General features: G+C 52.6%; 1 protein-coding gene across 1 annotated transcript; it reads left to right on the top strand.

Moving 5' to 3' along the window:
• The first annotated feature begins 10,521 nt into the window (after positions 1 to 10,521).
• On the top strand, positions 10,522 to 17,661 carry LOC134559256 (protocadherin gamma-A10-like). The gene is made up of 2 exons (XM_063413861.1): positions 10,522 to 13,280; positions 17,647 to 17,661. Exons 1-2 carry the CDS (start codon positions 10,824 to 10,826, stop codon positions 17,659 to 17,661), a joined length of 2,472 nt encoding a protein of 823 aa, XP_063269931.1. The 5' UTR covers positions 10,522 to 10,823.
• Positions 17,662 to 17,969: the final 308 nt, after the last annotated feature.

Genomic DNA, 17,969 nt, shown 5'->3' with positions numbered 1-17,969 from the left:
CTGCGTCACCTGTGCTGTGTAGAATCTGTGCTCCTGTTAGTTTTAGATCTTCTGAACGGCTGTATCGCATTATAAGGAAATACAACTTTATAGCGGGCTTATGTGTCTACCTGACTTCACATGTAGTTGAATAGGTTGAAGGTGCCTTGAACAAAATGTAGATGGGCTTGTGTGGAACGTCTGTGCCTTTCTCATTCTCCATGGTACATAGTGGAGGTCAGCAGGAAATGGCTTTGTGTCATCCGTGCTTTGGTCTCTGTCCTCAGCTGAGGATTGGTCCAGGCAACAAGTGCTCCTTGATGATGTCTGTCTGTTCTGAGGATGAAGGATCCTCTTGCAGCTGTGACTCTGTGCAAAGCCTCTGGGTGGCTCTATGTGGAGGAGAAAATGCAGGAAGTGTTGGCACAACTGTTTTCTTTTTTCTTGTTTTTTAAGATACAACTATGTTAAATGGAGCTGGAAGAGCCTTGGCTATGAAATATTTAGCATGGCAGGAGAATTGCGTGGGTGGGAAGGGAGAGATTCAAGGTGCAGCAGGAGATCGAAGGTGGGCACAATTCCCCCTGTGCAGATATTCACTGACTCAGTGTCTCCCTAAAGACTGCTGGGCTTCTCCTTTTAGACCTCGGAAGTCTCTTGACAGAACTTCAGGGAGCAGGCAAATGCAGCTTCCACAGTACAGAGAAGTAGAGAGAGCTGTGTGAGATTGGTGGTGTGAAGAGAAGTGGTCTGGGGAGCTGGGCCTCCACTGTCAGGTGTTTTTAAGAGATGTGGGTGGAAGAAGAGCAGGGATGATGTGAAGGGTGTGAAATTGGAGTCGTGTGAGCTGTGCATGAATGTCTGCTGAAAGACTGCAGGGAATGATTTCCTCCATTCCCTGTCCAGTTCCTGTCTCTAGGATGAAGCAATGTGAGGTGTTTCTTCCCCAAGTCATTGTCTAGAAGATATGTATTCCATCTGCATGGAGAACCCTGGGAGGTTCTTACTAAGTATTTGCACACCATCATAATTGTCACTTAAAATCTTCATGTTGTACCTGTGAAATATGCTGTAAGAGAAGAGCAAGGCAGCTGTTTGAGGCCTATAAACAAATTTATTCATCATCTACTCTGAGTTCTATAGCCCAGATGAGTGTTTTGAGCTCTTCCATTCTACAGGTAATGACTTGAAGATGGTTCTTTCTTGTTTGTAGGTTGAAAGAGAGGCACTTTCATCGACATGTTTCTTTAAAATATCTCTGTGAGAAATGCTTTTTCTTGTCCCATGGGTAGGGTTAGAAGCCAAATCTTATCCATGGTCAGGAGATAGAGTCTGAGCAACTTTCCTTTTGGTGGAGTCTCTCTAAATTCAGAAGATGTGTGATAACCCTGTGAACTGTGAAGGGTTAGGGGGAGTGTTGGGGGTGTGGTGTGTGAGGAGGCCCTGGTGGAGACATGGCCTGTGTTTTGTTGATGCCCAGGGCTATTGCTGGCCTTCTGAACATGAGTCAGGAGGAGTCTCCTGATTTTATCTTGTGTGGTTTGGACTGCAATGGCCTGGTTTGGGTTTGGTATTCTTTTGCATGCAGGGTGGCAGTGACACATCTTGTGAGGAGTGCATGTGCTGAAGAACGGTGATGTTGCCTCTGAGCTGCTCCTTGGATGGCTGGGTCTGTGACAGAGCTGGTAACAATTTATGGCCTATCTAAGATTTTACACTTGTTCCAATAATTGGGATGAACCGAATAATCTTAGCTGTGATGCTTATGATCTGATAATCTGTGCACACAACTTTTCTTCTACTGATGTCCGTGTTCGAAATTTGCTTTGAGGTTATGTTTTGACAGAGAGAGAAGTCTGTGTATCCAGAGACAGGGCCGGTGCTGGAGTTCACTTTGATGTAGTTCAGAATGAATGAATGAACTCTGTCAAGTTCTATTTGTGCTAGTAGATGAGGCCCACAGCTGTTGTTCCAAGGTTTTTCTTTCTCTTACTGTCCAAGGAAATGACTGTGTGGGGTGAGCTCCTGTGTGAGGCCTCCTGTGCATTAGTTACAATCGAGTTTCCTGTGTTGTGTATACACTGCAGTTGACAGAATGTGAAATGTGAGGCCATGATTGACACTGTTCTGGTGTTTTCCCGTTGTTGCTGGGATGATTAACTGTGTTTGGATGACTTGTTTGGGTTGAGTCGTTTGTTTTCTTGTTTTCTTGTCCAGGATTAAAGTTGATCCTCATTGTGCCTGGCAATCCTGCAAACTCCAAAACATGGAATCATCCAGTAGGGAGAGTATCTCTCCTCCATACCTTGAAGCTGTACATGTAATTAGAGAATCAGGGAAACACAGAATCCTGGAATGGTTTGTGTTAAAAAGGACTTTACAGATCGTGTTGTTCCAATGCTTTTGCCTTGGACAGGGACATCTTCCACCAGACCAGGTTACTCAGAGCCCTTCCCAGCCAGATCTTGAATATTTCATTTAAGACATACAACATCATAAATGTATGTTTCCCCAAATTGTTGTTTTCTCTGTGGCCAATACACAACCAGAATTTTGGAATATGTTGATGGTGAGACTAAAGGCTGTGAATGCAGAGTGAGGAGGGTGAGAGCTCAGTTCTGTGCCAGGAAAGTTGGTGAATCTGTGTGGGTTTGGTTGAGGAATACTTTGATTTCTTGCTTGGTTCCAAAATCAGTGCCATTTCTGTTTGTTCTGATCCTGGTTTCTCTGTCATGAAACACAATGAGAGTTCTCAACAGGAACATTTTCCACAGTGACCGTTCATGTATAGTTCTTGTGTAGAACAGCCAATGAATCCTGTGTGAAACCTCCATTATCCATCTGTATCTCTATGCAACATTGTGATATCGAGTTTCTTCAGAGTTGTAATTACACTTTGCTTCAGGCCTTTGTTTCCAGGTTAGGTTGCAGCTCATTTCTCCAGTTGTGGTCAGTACTTTTAAATTTGAAACTGACTGTTGTTTTTCAGCAAATCCTTACTTCAGCCACCTAGGAGAGAACTGTGTGTGTGTGGGAAACAGGAAGAACTGGAAGCAGAAGCAAAAAGAGAATGTGTTGTAATTTGTCGGAAGATTTAACTTGAGAAAGAGGCCCGTGAGAAGCTGTTTCAGGTGATGGCTTCTTAATTGTGCAAGGTGAGCAGGCCTTGCAGTAGACAAAGTTTCTGAGGAGAGGACTGATTCTTCAAATGGAGCCCCTCTCCTGTTGTGCAGTGTAAGTGTTTAGGGCCACATTTGCAGCTTGAGGCCTCAGTGACTTCCAGGTGTTCTGACAATGGACTCTAAGCCGTGAAATCAAGGCCTAGAAGACTTCACTGTGAGCATCTCTGAGCACTTGTTGTCTTCTAATCCTTCCTTGTCTTATGTGAGAATTGTTTTTGTGTTTTGAGGGTTTTTGGGGGTTATATTCCATTTTCTCTTTCCTTGATTTACACTCCATGTGGTTATACATGCTATTATCAAGAACCTATCTTTTTAAACAATGTCTGGTGTGTTCATGTCTCTTTCTCTTGTTCCAGTGGGAGTGGCAGGCAGGAGATATGAGAGTGACTTTGTGTTCTGTTACTGCTGGGAACAATAGATGTAATAATGATTTTAGTAGATGGTACATCATTCCTTAAAGAGCACGAGATAAAAATGGGGAGGAGATTCCCTCTAAGCCAATGGTTTGATGATCCATTCTCTGTTGGGTGACTGCTAATCTTTCAGTATGGATGTTTATCATTTGGGTGCTTTAGAATCCTTCAGTCCCTTATCATCATGGTGGTGAGCAGACAAATGTACCTCCCTTGTGGGTGTGGCTGCAGTGCATGATCATCTCAGGAGAAATGTGAGCAGTGAGGAGATGGCCACAAGCAGAACCTTGCAGCTGCATGGCGTAGAAGAAGAAGAAGCCAGGGGAGCTCTGTGTGTGAGGCCAGAGGAGAAGTCGGTCATTGCCTTGCTTGTGCTGTGTCATAGCTAACACAGCCTGTGCCTGCTGGAGTCCAGTGGGATTGGAGTTGCTTGTGCAGAGCCAGTGAGACCTACAAAATGTTCTTGCATGTGTTGACTTCTCTGTGTTTCTCCCTCTTGCAGTGCTTGTTGTCATGAGCTCCAGCCCAGCGTGTCTGATCTGCTGTGGAAGGTGTCCTCTGTGCCAGCTGGGCCAGTGCAGGTGGAGTTCCCACACACAGCTGGGATGTTTCCAGGTGGAAAGAGGAAGGGTTTCCTAAGCGCATGTGTGCTCCCCCAGGAACACTTTGTGTGTGGTGTAAAAATGCAGAAGCATCTGTGCTGCAGTGGTCAAAGTGCAGAGTGGCCACCCAGCCCCGCCAAGGTTTCCATGAACAGAGCAGGGGCCAGTGGGAGAATGTGTGCAGTGTCCTCCATGTCATGACCCAGAGGAACGTGCTGGGCAATCATCTGGAGGCTGTTAAATGGCTGAGGAACAGGCAGGAAAGTCATCCCCAAAGAGTTCTAGGCAGTGGCTCAATGTGCAGGTGGAAAGCAGTGACTGGTGTTGTTCCTCAAGGGTCCTTACTGGGACCAGCACTGCTTAGAACCTTCATGGACAATGGGATTGAGAGCAGCTGGAGAGAATTTGCAGCTGACACCACTTTGAGTTGATTCCCGAGAGGGCAGAGATGCCAGTGAGGGATGGGCTGGAGAAGTGTCCCCTGGATCCAACATGAAGCTGAACAGGGCCAAGAGCAAGGTCCTGCCCGACAGGTCGAGGGAGGTTCTTTTTTTGCTCTAAACTCTTTTTGTGACTGTGTAGGTTGCATACAGGTCTTGGGCCAATATCCCAAATGGACATGCCAGAGTCCCCAGAAGGAGCATAGGAATGGTCTGAGGGTTGGAACATCTCTGCAGTGCAGAAGGACTGAAGGAGTTTAGGTCTTCAGGAATGGAGAAATGATATATTTGTGTAGACTTTTCAAAATGCTTTGCTTTATCAATTACAAATATACTTATGGGAAATATGGACAAAGGTCTTTTAACTAGGACTGGTGGTCGTAGGAGAGCAGACAAGTGTTGTTCACTAAAAGAAGGGAAGTTTTGATTATGAGAAAACTTTACAGTGTGGGTTGTGACACAATGGAACATGTTGCCCAGAGAGGTTTTAGATATGCTGCAAAAGTTCAAATCTAGGAAAAATTGTTCCTGCTCATGCCAAGGTGTGGATTAAATGAGCTTTAAAGAAAAGTTTCAACTGGAAACTGAAAGCATTGTTTAGCTCTATAAAGGACCCAGAGTTGCTTTGCACAATCCTTTGTGAGGCACTCAGATATGGAAATGCAAGTTAATAAACTTCCATGAGTCAGAAAAAAAAAGAGTTTATGTTATTCTGCTATCTTGGCAGAAGGGTTGCTTACAGTGCTTTTGGTCGATCTATATCTCAGATTATTTCGTCCCAGGTTATGAAGGGACAATTCAAGAGATGTGACAGAGTGCGAAAAAGCTCTTGACGTCTTCCCTATTTTATCGTTTATTGCTCATGTTGCTGCGCCGTAGTTTTATTAGAGAGCAGCTGAATTCCAATTTTTAATGCCCTGCTATGAATGTTTGCTTGTGACTGTTCAATGTGATGCAAAAGAATGTTCTAAAAGCAACAGAGAGCACATTTCAGAGAGAGAAACGCCCTGGAGTCGAATGAAGCAAGAGCTTCTGCGCTTGCTGTGTGCAGTGGAGAAGAGAAATTTGGCGATTCCGAAAAAAAATAAATGTTATTCTACCTTAGTATAGAGCTCTAAACTTTGCTTTAGGGTGATCTCATTCTCAGGTTAATTTGTCCCATGTGAGGGAAGCAGAATTCAAGATCCATGGCGGAGAGATGAAAGGCTCCAGAGTCTTCCCTTTCTATATTAGCATTCCTAGTGCTTATAGTTGTACTACCAGTTTTTAAGAGCAGCAGACTTCCTTTCTCTATTGCTCTGCCACGGATCTGAGGATTCAGTGGGATTAAAGGACATGAACTGCCAGCACCCAAAAGCGCACCTCACTTCATAACGCCTCTGGAGTCACAGCGAGCCAGCGCTGCTGCGCTCGCTGTGTGCAGTGGAGCGGAGACCCCGGTGCCGGTGCAGCGCCGGTCCCCGCGCCAGTCCGGGCCCCCGGAGCGCGGCCATCCGGCGGCTGCAGTGGCGTCGCGGCGCCTCCGGGTGCCGCTGTTGGCCGCCGCCGAGCGGCGCTGGAGCCGCGGCCGCCGCAGCGTCCTGCCCCCGCAGGCTGCTCGCTCGCCCGGCGCCGGCCACAGCGGCAGCGGCAGCGGCAGCGGCAGCGGCGAGAGGCGGCGCTTGTCGGGGAACAGCGGCGTCCGAGGCGGCCCGAGCGGGCTGTGTGCGCTGCGGCGGGCGCTGCGCTGTGCGGCGAGAGCGGCTGCGAGGGAGGCGCGGCAGCGGCAGGAGGCAGGAGCGCGGCGAGCGCTGGCGGCAGAGAATGGCGGTGAGGCGGCGGCAGAGGCGCGGGCCGGGCGGCGGGCGAGCGCTGCTGGGCGCGGTGCTGCTGTGCGTGTGGTGGCGGGCGGCGGCCGAGCGGGTCCGCTACGCCATCCCCGAGGAGCTGGGCACAGGCTCGCTCGTGGGGCCGCTGGCGCGGGACCTGGGGCTCAGCGCGGACGAGCTGCCGGCGCGCAAGCTGCAGGTGGCATCTGGCGGCAAGAAGCAGCTGAAATACTTCAGTGTGAATGAGGAGAACGGGAACCTGTACGTGAACGAGAGGCTGGACCGGGAGGAGATGTGCGGTGCTTCTGAGACCTGTTCTATCAGCTTCGAGGTGCTGGTTCACAACCCGCTGAACGTTTTCCATGTCGAGGTGTCCATCGAGGATGTGAATGACAACTCCCCGACCTTCAGGAAGGCTGCTCTGGATCTCGAGATCGGCGAATGGACCCCTCCTGGTACTCGCTATCCTTTGGAAATGGCGAGGGATGCGGACGCAGGAATCAATTCGCTGCTCACTTACCAACTGACCAGCGACCCGTCATTCTCGCTGACAATGAAAAACAAGCCGGGAGGAAAGAAGCAGCCGGAATTAGTGCTGGATAGAGCTCTGGATAGGGAGAAGCAGAGCTCCTTTGAGCTGGTGCTGACCGCGGTGGATGGTGGTGACCCCGCCAGGTCCGGGACTGTCCGGCTTCGCATCAATGTGACAGACGCCAACGACAACCCTCCCGAGTTCAGCAAAAGCGTCTATGAGGTGCGAGTGCCGGAGAATCTGCCACCGGATTCTCTCGTGCTGCAGGTGCGGGCTACGGATGCGGACGTGGGCACCAACGGGCAGGTCTCTTACTCCTTCGGCAACGTTCCAGACGCCGTCCCCTCATTGTTCGCTATCGACAGCAGCAGCGGGGAGATCAGGACGCTGGGTCCCCTCGATTTTGAGAACGAAAATAAATACATTTTTGCCTTGGAGGCGACGGACGGTGGTGGGCTCACCGATGACTGCGAAGTGCAGATCGAAATCACAGACGAAAATGACAACGCGCCCCAGATCACCATTCTGTCGCTGTCTAGTCCTGTGCCCGAGGATGCCCCGGTCGGCACCGTGGTGGCCGTGCTGAACGTGGTCGATCCAGACTCGGGCGAGAACGGTCAGGTGTCGTGCGAGCTGTCGGGGGAGGCGCCGCTGTCGATCGTGGCGTCTTCGGGCGGCTCGTACAAGGTGGTGACGGCGAGCGCGCTGGACCGCGAGCAGGCGGCCGAGCAGCGCGTGACGGTGGTGGCCCGGGACCGGGGCAGGCCGGCGCTGCGGAGCAGCAGGGAGCTGGTGCTGGAGGTGTCGGACGTGAACGACAACGCGCCGGTGTTCGAGGAGGCGGCGTACAGCGCGTACGTGGCGGAGAACAACGCGGCGGGCGCGCTGGTGGTGCGCGTGCAGGCGCGGGACGCGGACGCGGGCGCCAACGGGCGCGTGAGCTACTGGCTGGCGGGCGGCAGCGCGGGCGCGGCGGGCGCGGCGCCGCCGGTGTCGGTGGAGGCGCGGAGCGGCGCGCTGTACGCGCAGCGCTCCTTGGACTACGAGCAGTGCCGCGAGTTCTGGGTGGCGGTGCGGGCGCAGGACGGCGGCGCGCCGGCGCGCAGCTCCACGGCCACGGTGCGCGTGTTCGTGCTGGACCGCAACGACAACGCGCCGCGGGTGCTGTGGCCGGCGGCGGCGGGAGAGGCGGCGGCGGGAGGGGCGGCGCCGCCTTTCGAGGTGGTTCCGCGTTCGGCCGAGGCCGGCTACCTGGTGGCCAAGGTGGTGGCGGTGGACGCGGACGCGGGGCGCAACGCGTGGCTGTCGTACGAGCTGGTGCAGGCGTCGGAGCCGGCGCTGTTCCGCGTGGGGCTGCACAGCGGCGAGGTGCGCACGGCGCGCGCCGTGTCCGAGCGGGACGCGGCCAAGCAGCGCGTGGTGGCCGTGGTGAAGGACCACGGGCAGCCGGCGCTGTCGGCCACGGCCACGCTGCACGTGGTGCTGGCCGAGAGCTTGCAGGAGGCGCTGCCGGAGCTGAGCGAGCGGGCGGCGGGCGGCGAGGCGGCGGCGGCCGAGCTGCAGTTCTACCTGGTGCTGGCGCTGGCGCTGCTGTCGGCGCTCTTGGTGCTGAGCGTGGCGCTCTTGGTGCTGGCGCGGCTGCGCCGGGCCGGGCCGCCCGCCGTGCTGCGCTGCCTGGGCGCGCAGCGCTTCTCGGTGGCCGGCGCCGCCTTCCCGGCCGACTTCTGCGAGGGCACCTTGCCCTACTCCTACAACCTGTGCGTGGCGGCGCCGGCCCGCGCCGTGCCCGAGGCGGCTTGGCCGCCGCCGCCGGTGCCCGTCCTGTCTGTGGAGGAGCTGCTGGGCGGGGATTCCTGCGAGAAGCCCGGCCTGAGCAGTGAGCTCGTCGTGGGAGAGCCGCCCGCCGATGCCGATGCACCGCAGGTCTGTAAAGGGTGTGCTTTCTCTGTTTTTTAAACCTACCGAAACATCGTCCTTTGTCATTGGGTATTGTCTCCGTAGTGTCAGTGGGGACTCATCATCTGTCTCCACGTAGGGGCCGAAATTTTTCACTTTTTGGCGGTGGCAGCTTTAGCTCACAGGCTTGGACTATAGCTCCTCTTTCGGCTATTAATAGCGCTTCTCCGTGTTTCTTCATGTTTCCCGGAGTAGAGTTCTCCTGAGCTGAACAGTCCTGTCTCCGTGATTGAGTGAATTAAGGAACGGCAGTCTGCTGAGGTTTTGTTTTTAATACTTGAGCGCTATATAATCGAATGTGTTTGCAATATTTAAAGTAGATTCGTAATCCATGGAAGGAGAACGGCTGGTTGTGCATGAAGGAATCGGGAAAAGGAGAAAATCACAGACACCTTGTGTTTGACCCTTCATCCTTCCTGATTGATTTGTTCGAAAAGGGTGTGCTCGAAATTCGTGTATAGCTTTACGCTTTGGTTAAACTTTGTTTTCGAAGTTTATCACATTTAGAAAGGACCAGAATGTGGAAAGTTCCGGTCTGCATCCTGAGCTAAAAAGGAGATTGTCGCGTTTCTGGGGAGGAGGAATGCAGTAGTGCCAATAGATGGCTTCCTTTATATGTGCTGGCCGGCAGTTTGCTCTTTTTTTTCTTCATGACATTTACTTCGTACACCGGCGAGAGTGTTGAGTGATCTGTGCTTAGGGGGTGTTTTTTCTCTATCCTCTTTAATAGAGAATTTGGGGAATTCAGGAAGGCTCGAGTCTATCGAGTACGGGAAATGTCTGCCATTCTGTTTACTAGGAAAGAGATGTGAGATACGAAGTAGTCACAATACGGGCCAAATGGCGGTTTAGGCACCTGAAGCAATCATATTTTCACATTGGTTGGAGGTCACCACAGTTTCAAGAACACAGCTGTATATTTGTTCTACAGTTCTATAATTCTTTCGTTGAAAACATCATACCAACGTCATTAAGAAATACTTAAATGAATAGTTTACTAACGAGCTTCAATGCTTTACACATTAACTTCAGAAACAAAGGAAATCTGCAATGACTTTATTTAAAGTAAATCTGTATAAAGTAAAGAAAGAATAGGTTTATCTATAGAAGGGGTATCAAACATTTGAAACTCTTAAATTTTCCTTTGAGATTTTTAGTTTCGTCTCTATTTGTATTTGTAATTCCATCCTGTAAGAATTAGCTTCTTAACTTAAACAAACATGCAATTGTTCTTGTCTCGCTTGAGCTAATGAACCTGATAGCTCTGTTTATTCGGGATGCGGTATCTTCCCTGAGAAGAGTTTCATCTCTGAGACCTTGTTGTTGACGATGCTTTTATACAAAAAGGATAAGAGTAACAATAAGCTACAGGGTAAAGTACTAAAAATCTGTTTCATATTACATGAAATCACATTAGTAAGTGATTCGTTTCCCGTGCAGTAAAAGAACCACGCCCACGGAAAAACCACGGAATGTCTCTGCCTTTCCTCCCGATCGTGATGCCCTGAAGGGTCAAAGCAGAGATCGGCTGGAGAAATTGGGAGGCAGGAGATGGGCGCTGGACGAAAAGCGGCGTCTCCGTGGCGCCTGTGCCCTGTGTGTGGCAGGGCCGGGCGGGCAGCGCCGGGCAGCGCTCGGTGCCTGCAGTGCCGGGAGGAGGCTGCGGGCGCCGCTGTTGACCGAGAGGAGCGAGAGGGAGAGCGGAGCGCTGCCGGCAGCCCCGCCCGCTGCGGATCGGCTCGCTCGGCTGCTCGCTCCGTGTCCGAGCGTGCGGGCCGCGATCGTGCCCGCGGTGCCGGTGCATTCTGCAGCCAGGGAGCGGCAGCAGCGCAGGGTGCAGAAGCTGAGAGCACTGAGCGGCAGCGGGAGTTGGATCGGCGCTGTTGCGGTGCCGGCGGTGGCGCGGCGGAGATGAGCGCGGCGGGGAGGCGCTGGGGCCGGCGGCAGCGAGCTCTGCTCTGGGCCGTGCTGCTGGCGGCGTGGGAGGCGGCGTGGGGGCAGCTGCGCTACTCGGTGCCCGAGGAGATGCCCAAGGGCTCGTTCGTGGGCGACGTGGCCAAGGACCTGGGGCTGCAGCTGCCGGCGCTAAGCGAGCAAGGCTTCCGCGTTATCTCGGAAGGTAGTACACAGTATTTCTCTCTGCACGGGAAAACGGGACATTTAGTGACGGCGGAGAGGATCGACAGAGAGCAGCTGTGCGAGAATGTGCAGCAATGCGTGGTGCGCTGTGAGCTGATAGTGGAGGGACAGATGCAGGTGTATGAAATCGAAGTGGAAATCACGGACATCAACGACAACGCGCCGAGCTTCCGAGCAGCAGAAAAAGAACTGAGAATAAGCGAGACGACAGCCGCGGGGTCGCGGTTTTCCCTACCAGAAGCACATGATCCTGACTCGGGCCGGAATTCCCTGCAGAGCTACGAGCTGAGCGGTGACGAGCACTTCTCGCTGGCCGTGCAGGCGGGCCCCGGCGGCGATCAGCGTCCCGAGCTGGTGCTGGCCAAGGCGCTGGACCGGGAGGAGGCGGCGTTTCACGAGCTGGTGCTGAGGGCGAGCGACGGCGGCGATCCGGCCCGGACGGGCACGGCTCGGATCCGCGTGACGGTGCTGGACGCAAACGACAACGCGCCCGTGTTCAGCCAGGCGGAGTACACGGTGCGTGTGCCCGAGGACGTGCCCGTGGGCTCTGTCCTCGTCACCCTCACGGCATCGGATGCAGACGAGGGGCTGAATGGGCAGGTGAAATACTCGATTGAGAAAATTACAGAGAGAGCCTCGCACATTCTGCAAATGGACGGCGAGACAGGAGCAATCACCCTGTTACGGAGCCTGGACTTCGAGGAAGGTGACTCCTATGAACTAGAGGTGCAGGCACATGACGGGGGAGGCCTTTTTGACTCGACAAAAGTCGTGATCATTGTGACAGACGTCAACGACAATGTGCCAGAGATTTCTGTGCGGTCGGCACTGAGTGAGATCTCGGAAGACGCCCCAGCGGGAACTGTGGTGGCTCTGCTGCACGTGAGGGACAAGGACTCCGGGGCCAATGGCGAGGTGCGCTGCTCGCTCGATGGGGACTTCCCGTTCCGTCTGCAGAGCTCACACGGCAGCTACTACAGCGTGGTGACAGCGAGAGAGCTGGACCGCGAGCAGGTGTCGGAGTACAACGTGACGGTGCGGGCGGCCGACGGCGGGTCGCCGGCGCTGCAGAGCAGCGCGGTGCTGGCGCTGCGGGTGCTGGACGTGAACGACAACGCGCCCGTGTTCGAGCAGGAGCGCTACAGCGCTCGTCTGGCGGAGAACAACGCGGCGGGCGCGCTGGTGCTGACGGTGCGCGCCACGGACGCGGACTGGGGGCAGAACGCGCGCGTGCGGTACCGGCTGCGGGAGGGGCGGGTGCGGGGCGCGCCGCTGTCGTCGTACGTGTCGGTGCAGGCGGAGACGGGCGCGCTGTACGCGCTGCGCTCCTTGGACTACGAGCAGGTGCGCGAGCTGCAGCTGTGGGTGCGTGCGGAGGACGGCGGCGCGCCGGCGCTGAGCAGCAACGTGTCGGTGCGGCTGCTGATCGTGGACGAGAACGACAACGCGCCGCAGGTGCTGTACCCGGCTTCGGCGGCGGCGGCGGCGGCGGCGGGCTCGGGCGCTGCGTGGTCGGGCGTGGAGCTGGCGCCGCGCTGGGCGGAGGCCGGCGCGCTGGTGGCCAAGGTGGTGGCGGTGGACGCGGACGCGGGGCAGAACGCGTGGCTGTCGTACGAGCTGGCCAAGGCGACGGAGCCGGGGTTGTTCCGCGTGGGGCTGCACAGCGGCGAGGTGCGCACGGCGCGCTCGCCGCTGGCCCGCGACGCGGCGCGCCACAGCCTGGTGGTGGTGGTGAAGGACCACGGGCGGCCGGCGCTGTCGGCCACGGCCACGCTGAGCGTGGTGCTGGCCGAGAGCGTGGCCGAGCTGCTGGCCGAGCTGGGCAGCGCGGCCGAGGCGGCGGCGCCGGGCGAGGCGGCCGGCAGCCTGACGCGCTGGCTGGTGCTGGCCGTGGCCGCCGTGTCGTGCCTCTTCGTCGCCTTCCTGCTGCTGCTGCTGGCGCTGCGCCTGCGCCGCTGGCGCCGCCGGCAGCTGCTGCCGCCCGCCAGCGGCGCCTTGCGCGGCGTGCCCGTGTCGCACTTCGTGGGCATCGACGGCGTGCGCGCCTTCCTGCAGTCCTACTCGCACGACGTGTCGCTCACGGCCGACTCGCGCAAGAGCCAGCTGCGCTTGTCGGGCGCCAGCTGCTGCGACACCCTCCCGGCCCGGCCGCTGCCCGACGAGCCCGCGCCGCTGCTCGGGGAGGAGGATGTGGCCGCCGCCCTCCCCGCCGATCCCTCCGCTCCCTCGGTGAGTTTTCTGTCCAGAATTTCTGCACAAGCGTTTCTCCTCATATTCCACTGCCCTTTTCTCGCTTTGTTCCCTGGCTTGCATAGGAGACTTTCCTTAAAATCAAGGTAGAGTTTTCTTCTTTGACATTCTGTGGGCTCGTGCCCATTGCCTTCGTTGTGTGACCGTGGGGTCCTCAACCTTCCGGGTTTAAAAGAAGGAAGGATGGAGAAGGCTGCTGCTGGCAGGCTGTTGGTTAGGTTGGAAGTTCGACTATTGATCAGATTCCAGGTATTCTTACCCTATGTCAGCTGTGCTGTATAAAATCCATATTCCTCTTAGTATTTGGTCTTCTGAACGGATGTATTCCATTATTGAGAAATACGGGTCTTCAGCTGGCTCATGTGTCTTCCCAGCAGCACATGTGCTTGAATTGGTTGAATGTGTCTTGAACAAAATGCAGATGGCTTTGATTGGAACTTCTCTGCTGATTGTTCTTTATCATTTTCCAAGATACATCATGGACGTCAGCAGGAATTGCCTTATTGCCATCCATGTTTTGATCTTTGTGCTCAGCTGAGGATTGGGTCGGGCAACAAGTGCTCCTTGATGTCTGCCTGTTCTGAAGATTGGGGATCGTCTTGCAGTTGTGACTCTTTGAAAAGCCTGTAGGTGGCTGGAGGTGGAGGAGGAAATGCAGGAGGAAATGGCAGATCTGCTTTGTTTTTTTCTTGTTTTTTTTAAGGTAGAGCTATGTCAAATGGAGGTGGAAGAGGCTTGGTATGAAATATTTAGCACGGCAGGAGAATTGCATGGGTGGGAAGGGAGGGATTCAAGGTGCAGCAGGAGATCGAAGGTGGGCACCATTCCCCCTGTGCAGATATTCACTGACTCAATGTCTCCCTAAAGACTGCTGGGCTTTTCCTTTCAGACCTCTGCAGTCTCTTGACAGAACTTCAGGGAGCAGGCAAATGCAGCTTCCACGGTGCAGAGAAGTAGAGAGAGCTGTGTGAGATTGGTGGTGTGAAGAGAAGTGGTCTGGGGAGCTGGGCCTCCACTGTCAGGTGTTTTTAAGAGATGTGGGTGGAAGAAGAGCAGGGATGATGTGAAGGGTTGGAAATTGGAGTCGTGTGAGCTGTGCATGAATGTCTGCTGAAAGACTGCAAGGAATGATTTCCTCCATTCCCTGTCCAGTTCCTGTCTCTAGGATGAAGCAATGTGAGGTGTTTCTTCCCAAAGTCATTGTCTAGAAGATATGTATTCCATCTGCATGGAGAACCCTGGCAGGTTCTTACTAAGTATTTGCACACCATCATAATTGTGTCACTAAAAATCCCAATGTTGTACCTATGAAAGATGGCATATGGGAAGAGCGATCTGTGTGTTTGGGGCCTATAAACAAAGTTATTTTTCATCTACTCTGAGTTCTATAACCCAGAAGAGTGTTGGGAGCTCGTCAGTTCTGCAGGTGATAATTTTCTGTCTCACTGTTCTGCAGACCTGGAGATGGTTCTTTCATGTTCGTAGGTTAATAGGGAGACACTTTCATTGATATATTTCTTTAAATATCTCTGTAAGAAATGCTTTTTCTTGTCCCATGGGTAGGGTGAGAAGTCAAATCTTATCCATTGTCAGGAGATAGAGTCTGAGCAACTTTCTTTTTAGTGGAGTCTCTCTAAATTCTGAAGATGTGTGATAACCCTGTGAGCTGTGCAGGGTTAGGGGGAGTGTTGGGGGTGTGGTGTGTGAGGAGGCCCTGGTGGAGACATGGCCTGTGTTTTGTTGATGCCCAGGGCTATTGCTGGCCTTCTGAACATGAGTCAGGAGGAGTCTCCTGATTTTATCTTGTGTGGTTTGGACTGCAATGGCCTGGTTTGGGTTTGGTATTCTTTTGCATGCAGGGTGGCAGTGACACATCTTGTGAGGAGTGCATGTGCTGAAGAACGGTGATGTTGCCTCTGAGCTGCTCCTTGGATGGCTGGGTCTGTGACAGAGCTGGTAACAATTTATGGCCTAGCTAAAGTTTTACACTGGTTTCAACAACTGGGAGGAACAGAATACTCTTAGTTGTGATGCTTGGGATCTGAGAAACTGTGCACACAACTTTTCTCCTACGGATGTCTGTATGCAAAATTTGCTTTCATGTTCTGCTTGGACAGAGAGAAGTCTGTCTGTGCAGGGACAAGGCCGGTGCTGGAGTTCACTGTGATGGAGTTCAAAATGAATGAATGGAGTGTGTGAAGTTCTATTTGTCCTAGTAGATGAGGCCCACAGCTGTGGTTCCAAGGTTTTTCTTTCTCTTACTGTCCAAGGAAATGACTGTGAGCTCCTGTGTGAGGCCTCCTGCGCATTAGTTACAATCGAGTTTCCTGTGCTGTGTATACACTGCAGTTGACAGAATGTGAAATGTGAGGCCATGATTGACACTGTTCTGGTGTTTTCCCATTCTTGGCTGGGTTGATTAAGTGTGTTTGGATGATTTGTTTGGGTTGGGTTTTTCTTTTCTAGTTTTCTTGTCAAGGTGTAAAATTGATCCTCATTGTGCCTGGCAATCCTGCAAACTCCAAAACATGGAATTATCCAGTAGGGAGAGTATCTCACCTCCATGTCTTGAAGCTGTACATGTAATCATGGAATCATAGAAATAGAGAATCATGGAATGGTTTGTGTTAAAGAGAACTTTACAGATCTTGTTGTTCCAATTCTTCTGCTGTGGGTAGGGACATCTTCCACCAGACCAGGTTGCTCAGAGCCCTTTCCAGCCAGATCTTGAATATTTCATTAAAGAAATACAACTTCATAAATATACGTTTCCCCAAGGTGTTTTTTTCTGTGTGGCCAATATACAAGCAAAATTTCTGAATATGTTGATGGTGAGGCTAAAGGCTGTGAATGCAGAGTGAGGAGGGTGAGAGCTCAGTTCTGTGCCAGGAAAATTCGGTGAATGCATTTGGGTTTGGCTGAGAAAGAATTTGATTTCTTGCTTGGTTGCAACACCAATGCCATTTCTGTTCTGTTCTGATACTGGCTTCTCTGTCATGAAACACAATGACAGGGCTCAACAGGAACATTTTCCACAGTGACTCTTCATCTAGAACAATAATTCTTGGCCAGAACAGCTAATTAATCCTATGTGTAACCTCCAATATCCATCTGCATCTCTGTGTAAGGCTATGATATACAGTTTCTTCAGAAATGTCATTACACTTCAGTCCTTTGATTCCAGGTTAGGCTGCAGCTCATTTTCAAAATTACGGTCAGTACTTTTAAATTTGAAACAGTGACTATTGTTTTTCAGCAAATCTGTACTTTAGCCACCTAGGAGAGAATTGTGTGTGTGGGAAATAGGAAGAATAGGAATCAGAAGGAATAAGAGAATCTGTTGCAAGTATTCAGAACATTTATTTTAGAAAGAGACTCATGAGAAGGTGTTTGAAGTAATGGTTTTATAACTGTGCAAGGTGAACAGGCTATGCAGTAGTCAAAGTTGCTGAGGGGAGGACTGATTCTTCAAATGGAGCCCCCTATGCTGCTGTGCAGACTTTAGGGCCACACGTGCAGCTTGAGGCCTCAGTGACTTCCAGGCATTCTGAGAAATGAACTCCAAGGCCTGAAATCAAGGCCTAGAAGACTTCACTGTGAGCATCTCTGCCAGGTTGTTGTAGTCTAATCCTTCCTTGTCTTATCTGATTCATGTTTGGGGTTTTTCCACAGTTGATTTTTCTTTCATTTTTTCCTCGATTTACTCAGTGGGTATGTTTAATATTGTCAAGAACCTATCTTTTTTAGCAATGTCTGGTGTGTTCATGTCTCTTTCTCTTGTTCCAGTGGGAGTGGCAGGCAGGAGATATGAGAGTGACTTTGTGTGCTGTTGCTGCTGGGAACAACAGATGTAATTATGACTTTAGTAGATGGCACATCATTCATTCAAGATCATGAGATAGAGATGGGGAGACTATTCCCTCTAAGCCAATGGTTTGATGATCCATTCTCTGTTGGGTGACTGCTAATCTTTCAGTATGGTTGTTTATCATTTGGGTGCTTTAGAATCCTTCAGTCCCTTATCATCATGGTGGTGAGCAGACAAATGTACCTCCCTTGTGGGTGTGGCTGCAGTGCATGATCATCTCAGGAGAAATGTGAGCAGTGAGGAGATGGCCACAAGCAGAACCTTGCAGCTGCATGGCGTAGAAGAAGAAGAAGCCAGGGGAGCTCTGTGTGTGAGGCCAGAGGAGAAGTCGGTCATTGCCTTGCTTGTGCTGTGTCATAGCTAACACAGCCTGTGCCTGCTGGAGTCCAGTGGGATTGGAGTTGCTTGTGCAGAGCCAGTGAGACCTACAAAATGTTCTTGCATGTGTTGACTTCTCTGTGTTTCTCCCTCTTGCAGTGCTTGTTGTCATGAGCTCCAGCCCAGCGTGTCTGATCTGCTGTGGAAGGTGTCCTCTGTGCCAGCTGGGCCAGTGCAGGTGGAGTTCCCACACACAGCTGGGATGTTTCCAGGTGGAAAGAGGAAGGGTTTCCTAAGCACATGTGTGCTCCCCCAGGAACACTTTGTGTGTGGTGTAAAAATGCAGAAGCATCTGTGCTGCAGTGGTCAAAGTGCAGAGTGGCCACCCAGCCCCGCCAAGGTTTCCATGAACAGAGCAGGGGCCAGTGGGAGATTGTGGACAGAGGGTCTCCTACCCAATCACCCAGACCATGCTGGGCTCA

This window comes from Prinia subflava, chromosome 16, assembly GCF_021018805.1.
Source record: "Prinia subflava isolate CZ2003 ecotype Zambia chromosome 16, Cam_Psub_1.2, whole genome shotgun sequence".
NCBI classification, from domain to species: Eukaryota; Metazoa; Chordata; class Aves; order Passeriformes; family Cisticolidae; genus Prinia; species Prinia subflava.
Note: the sequence above shows the minus strand (reverse complement) of the source record. Positions and strands in the feature narration are given on the sequence as shown.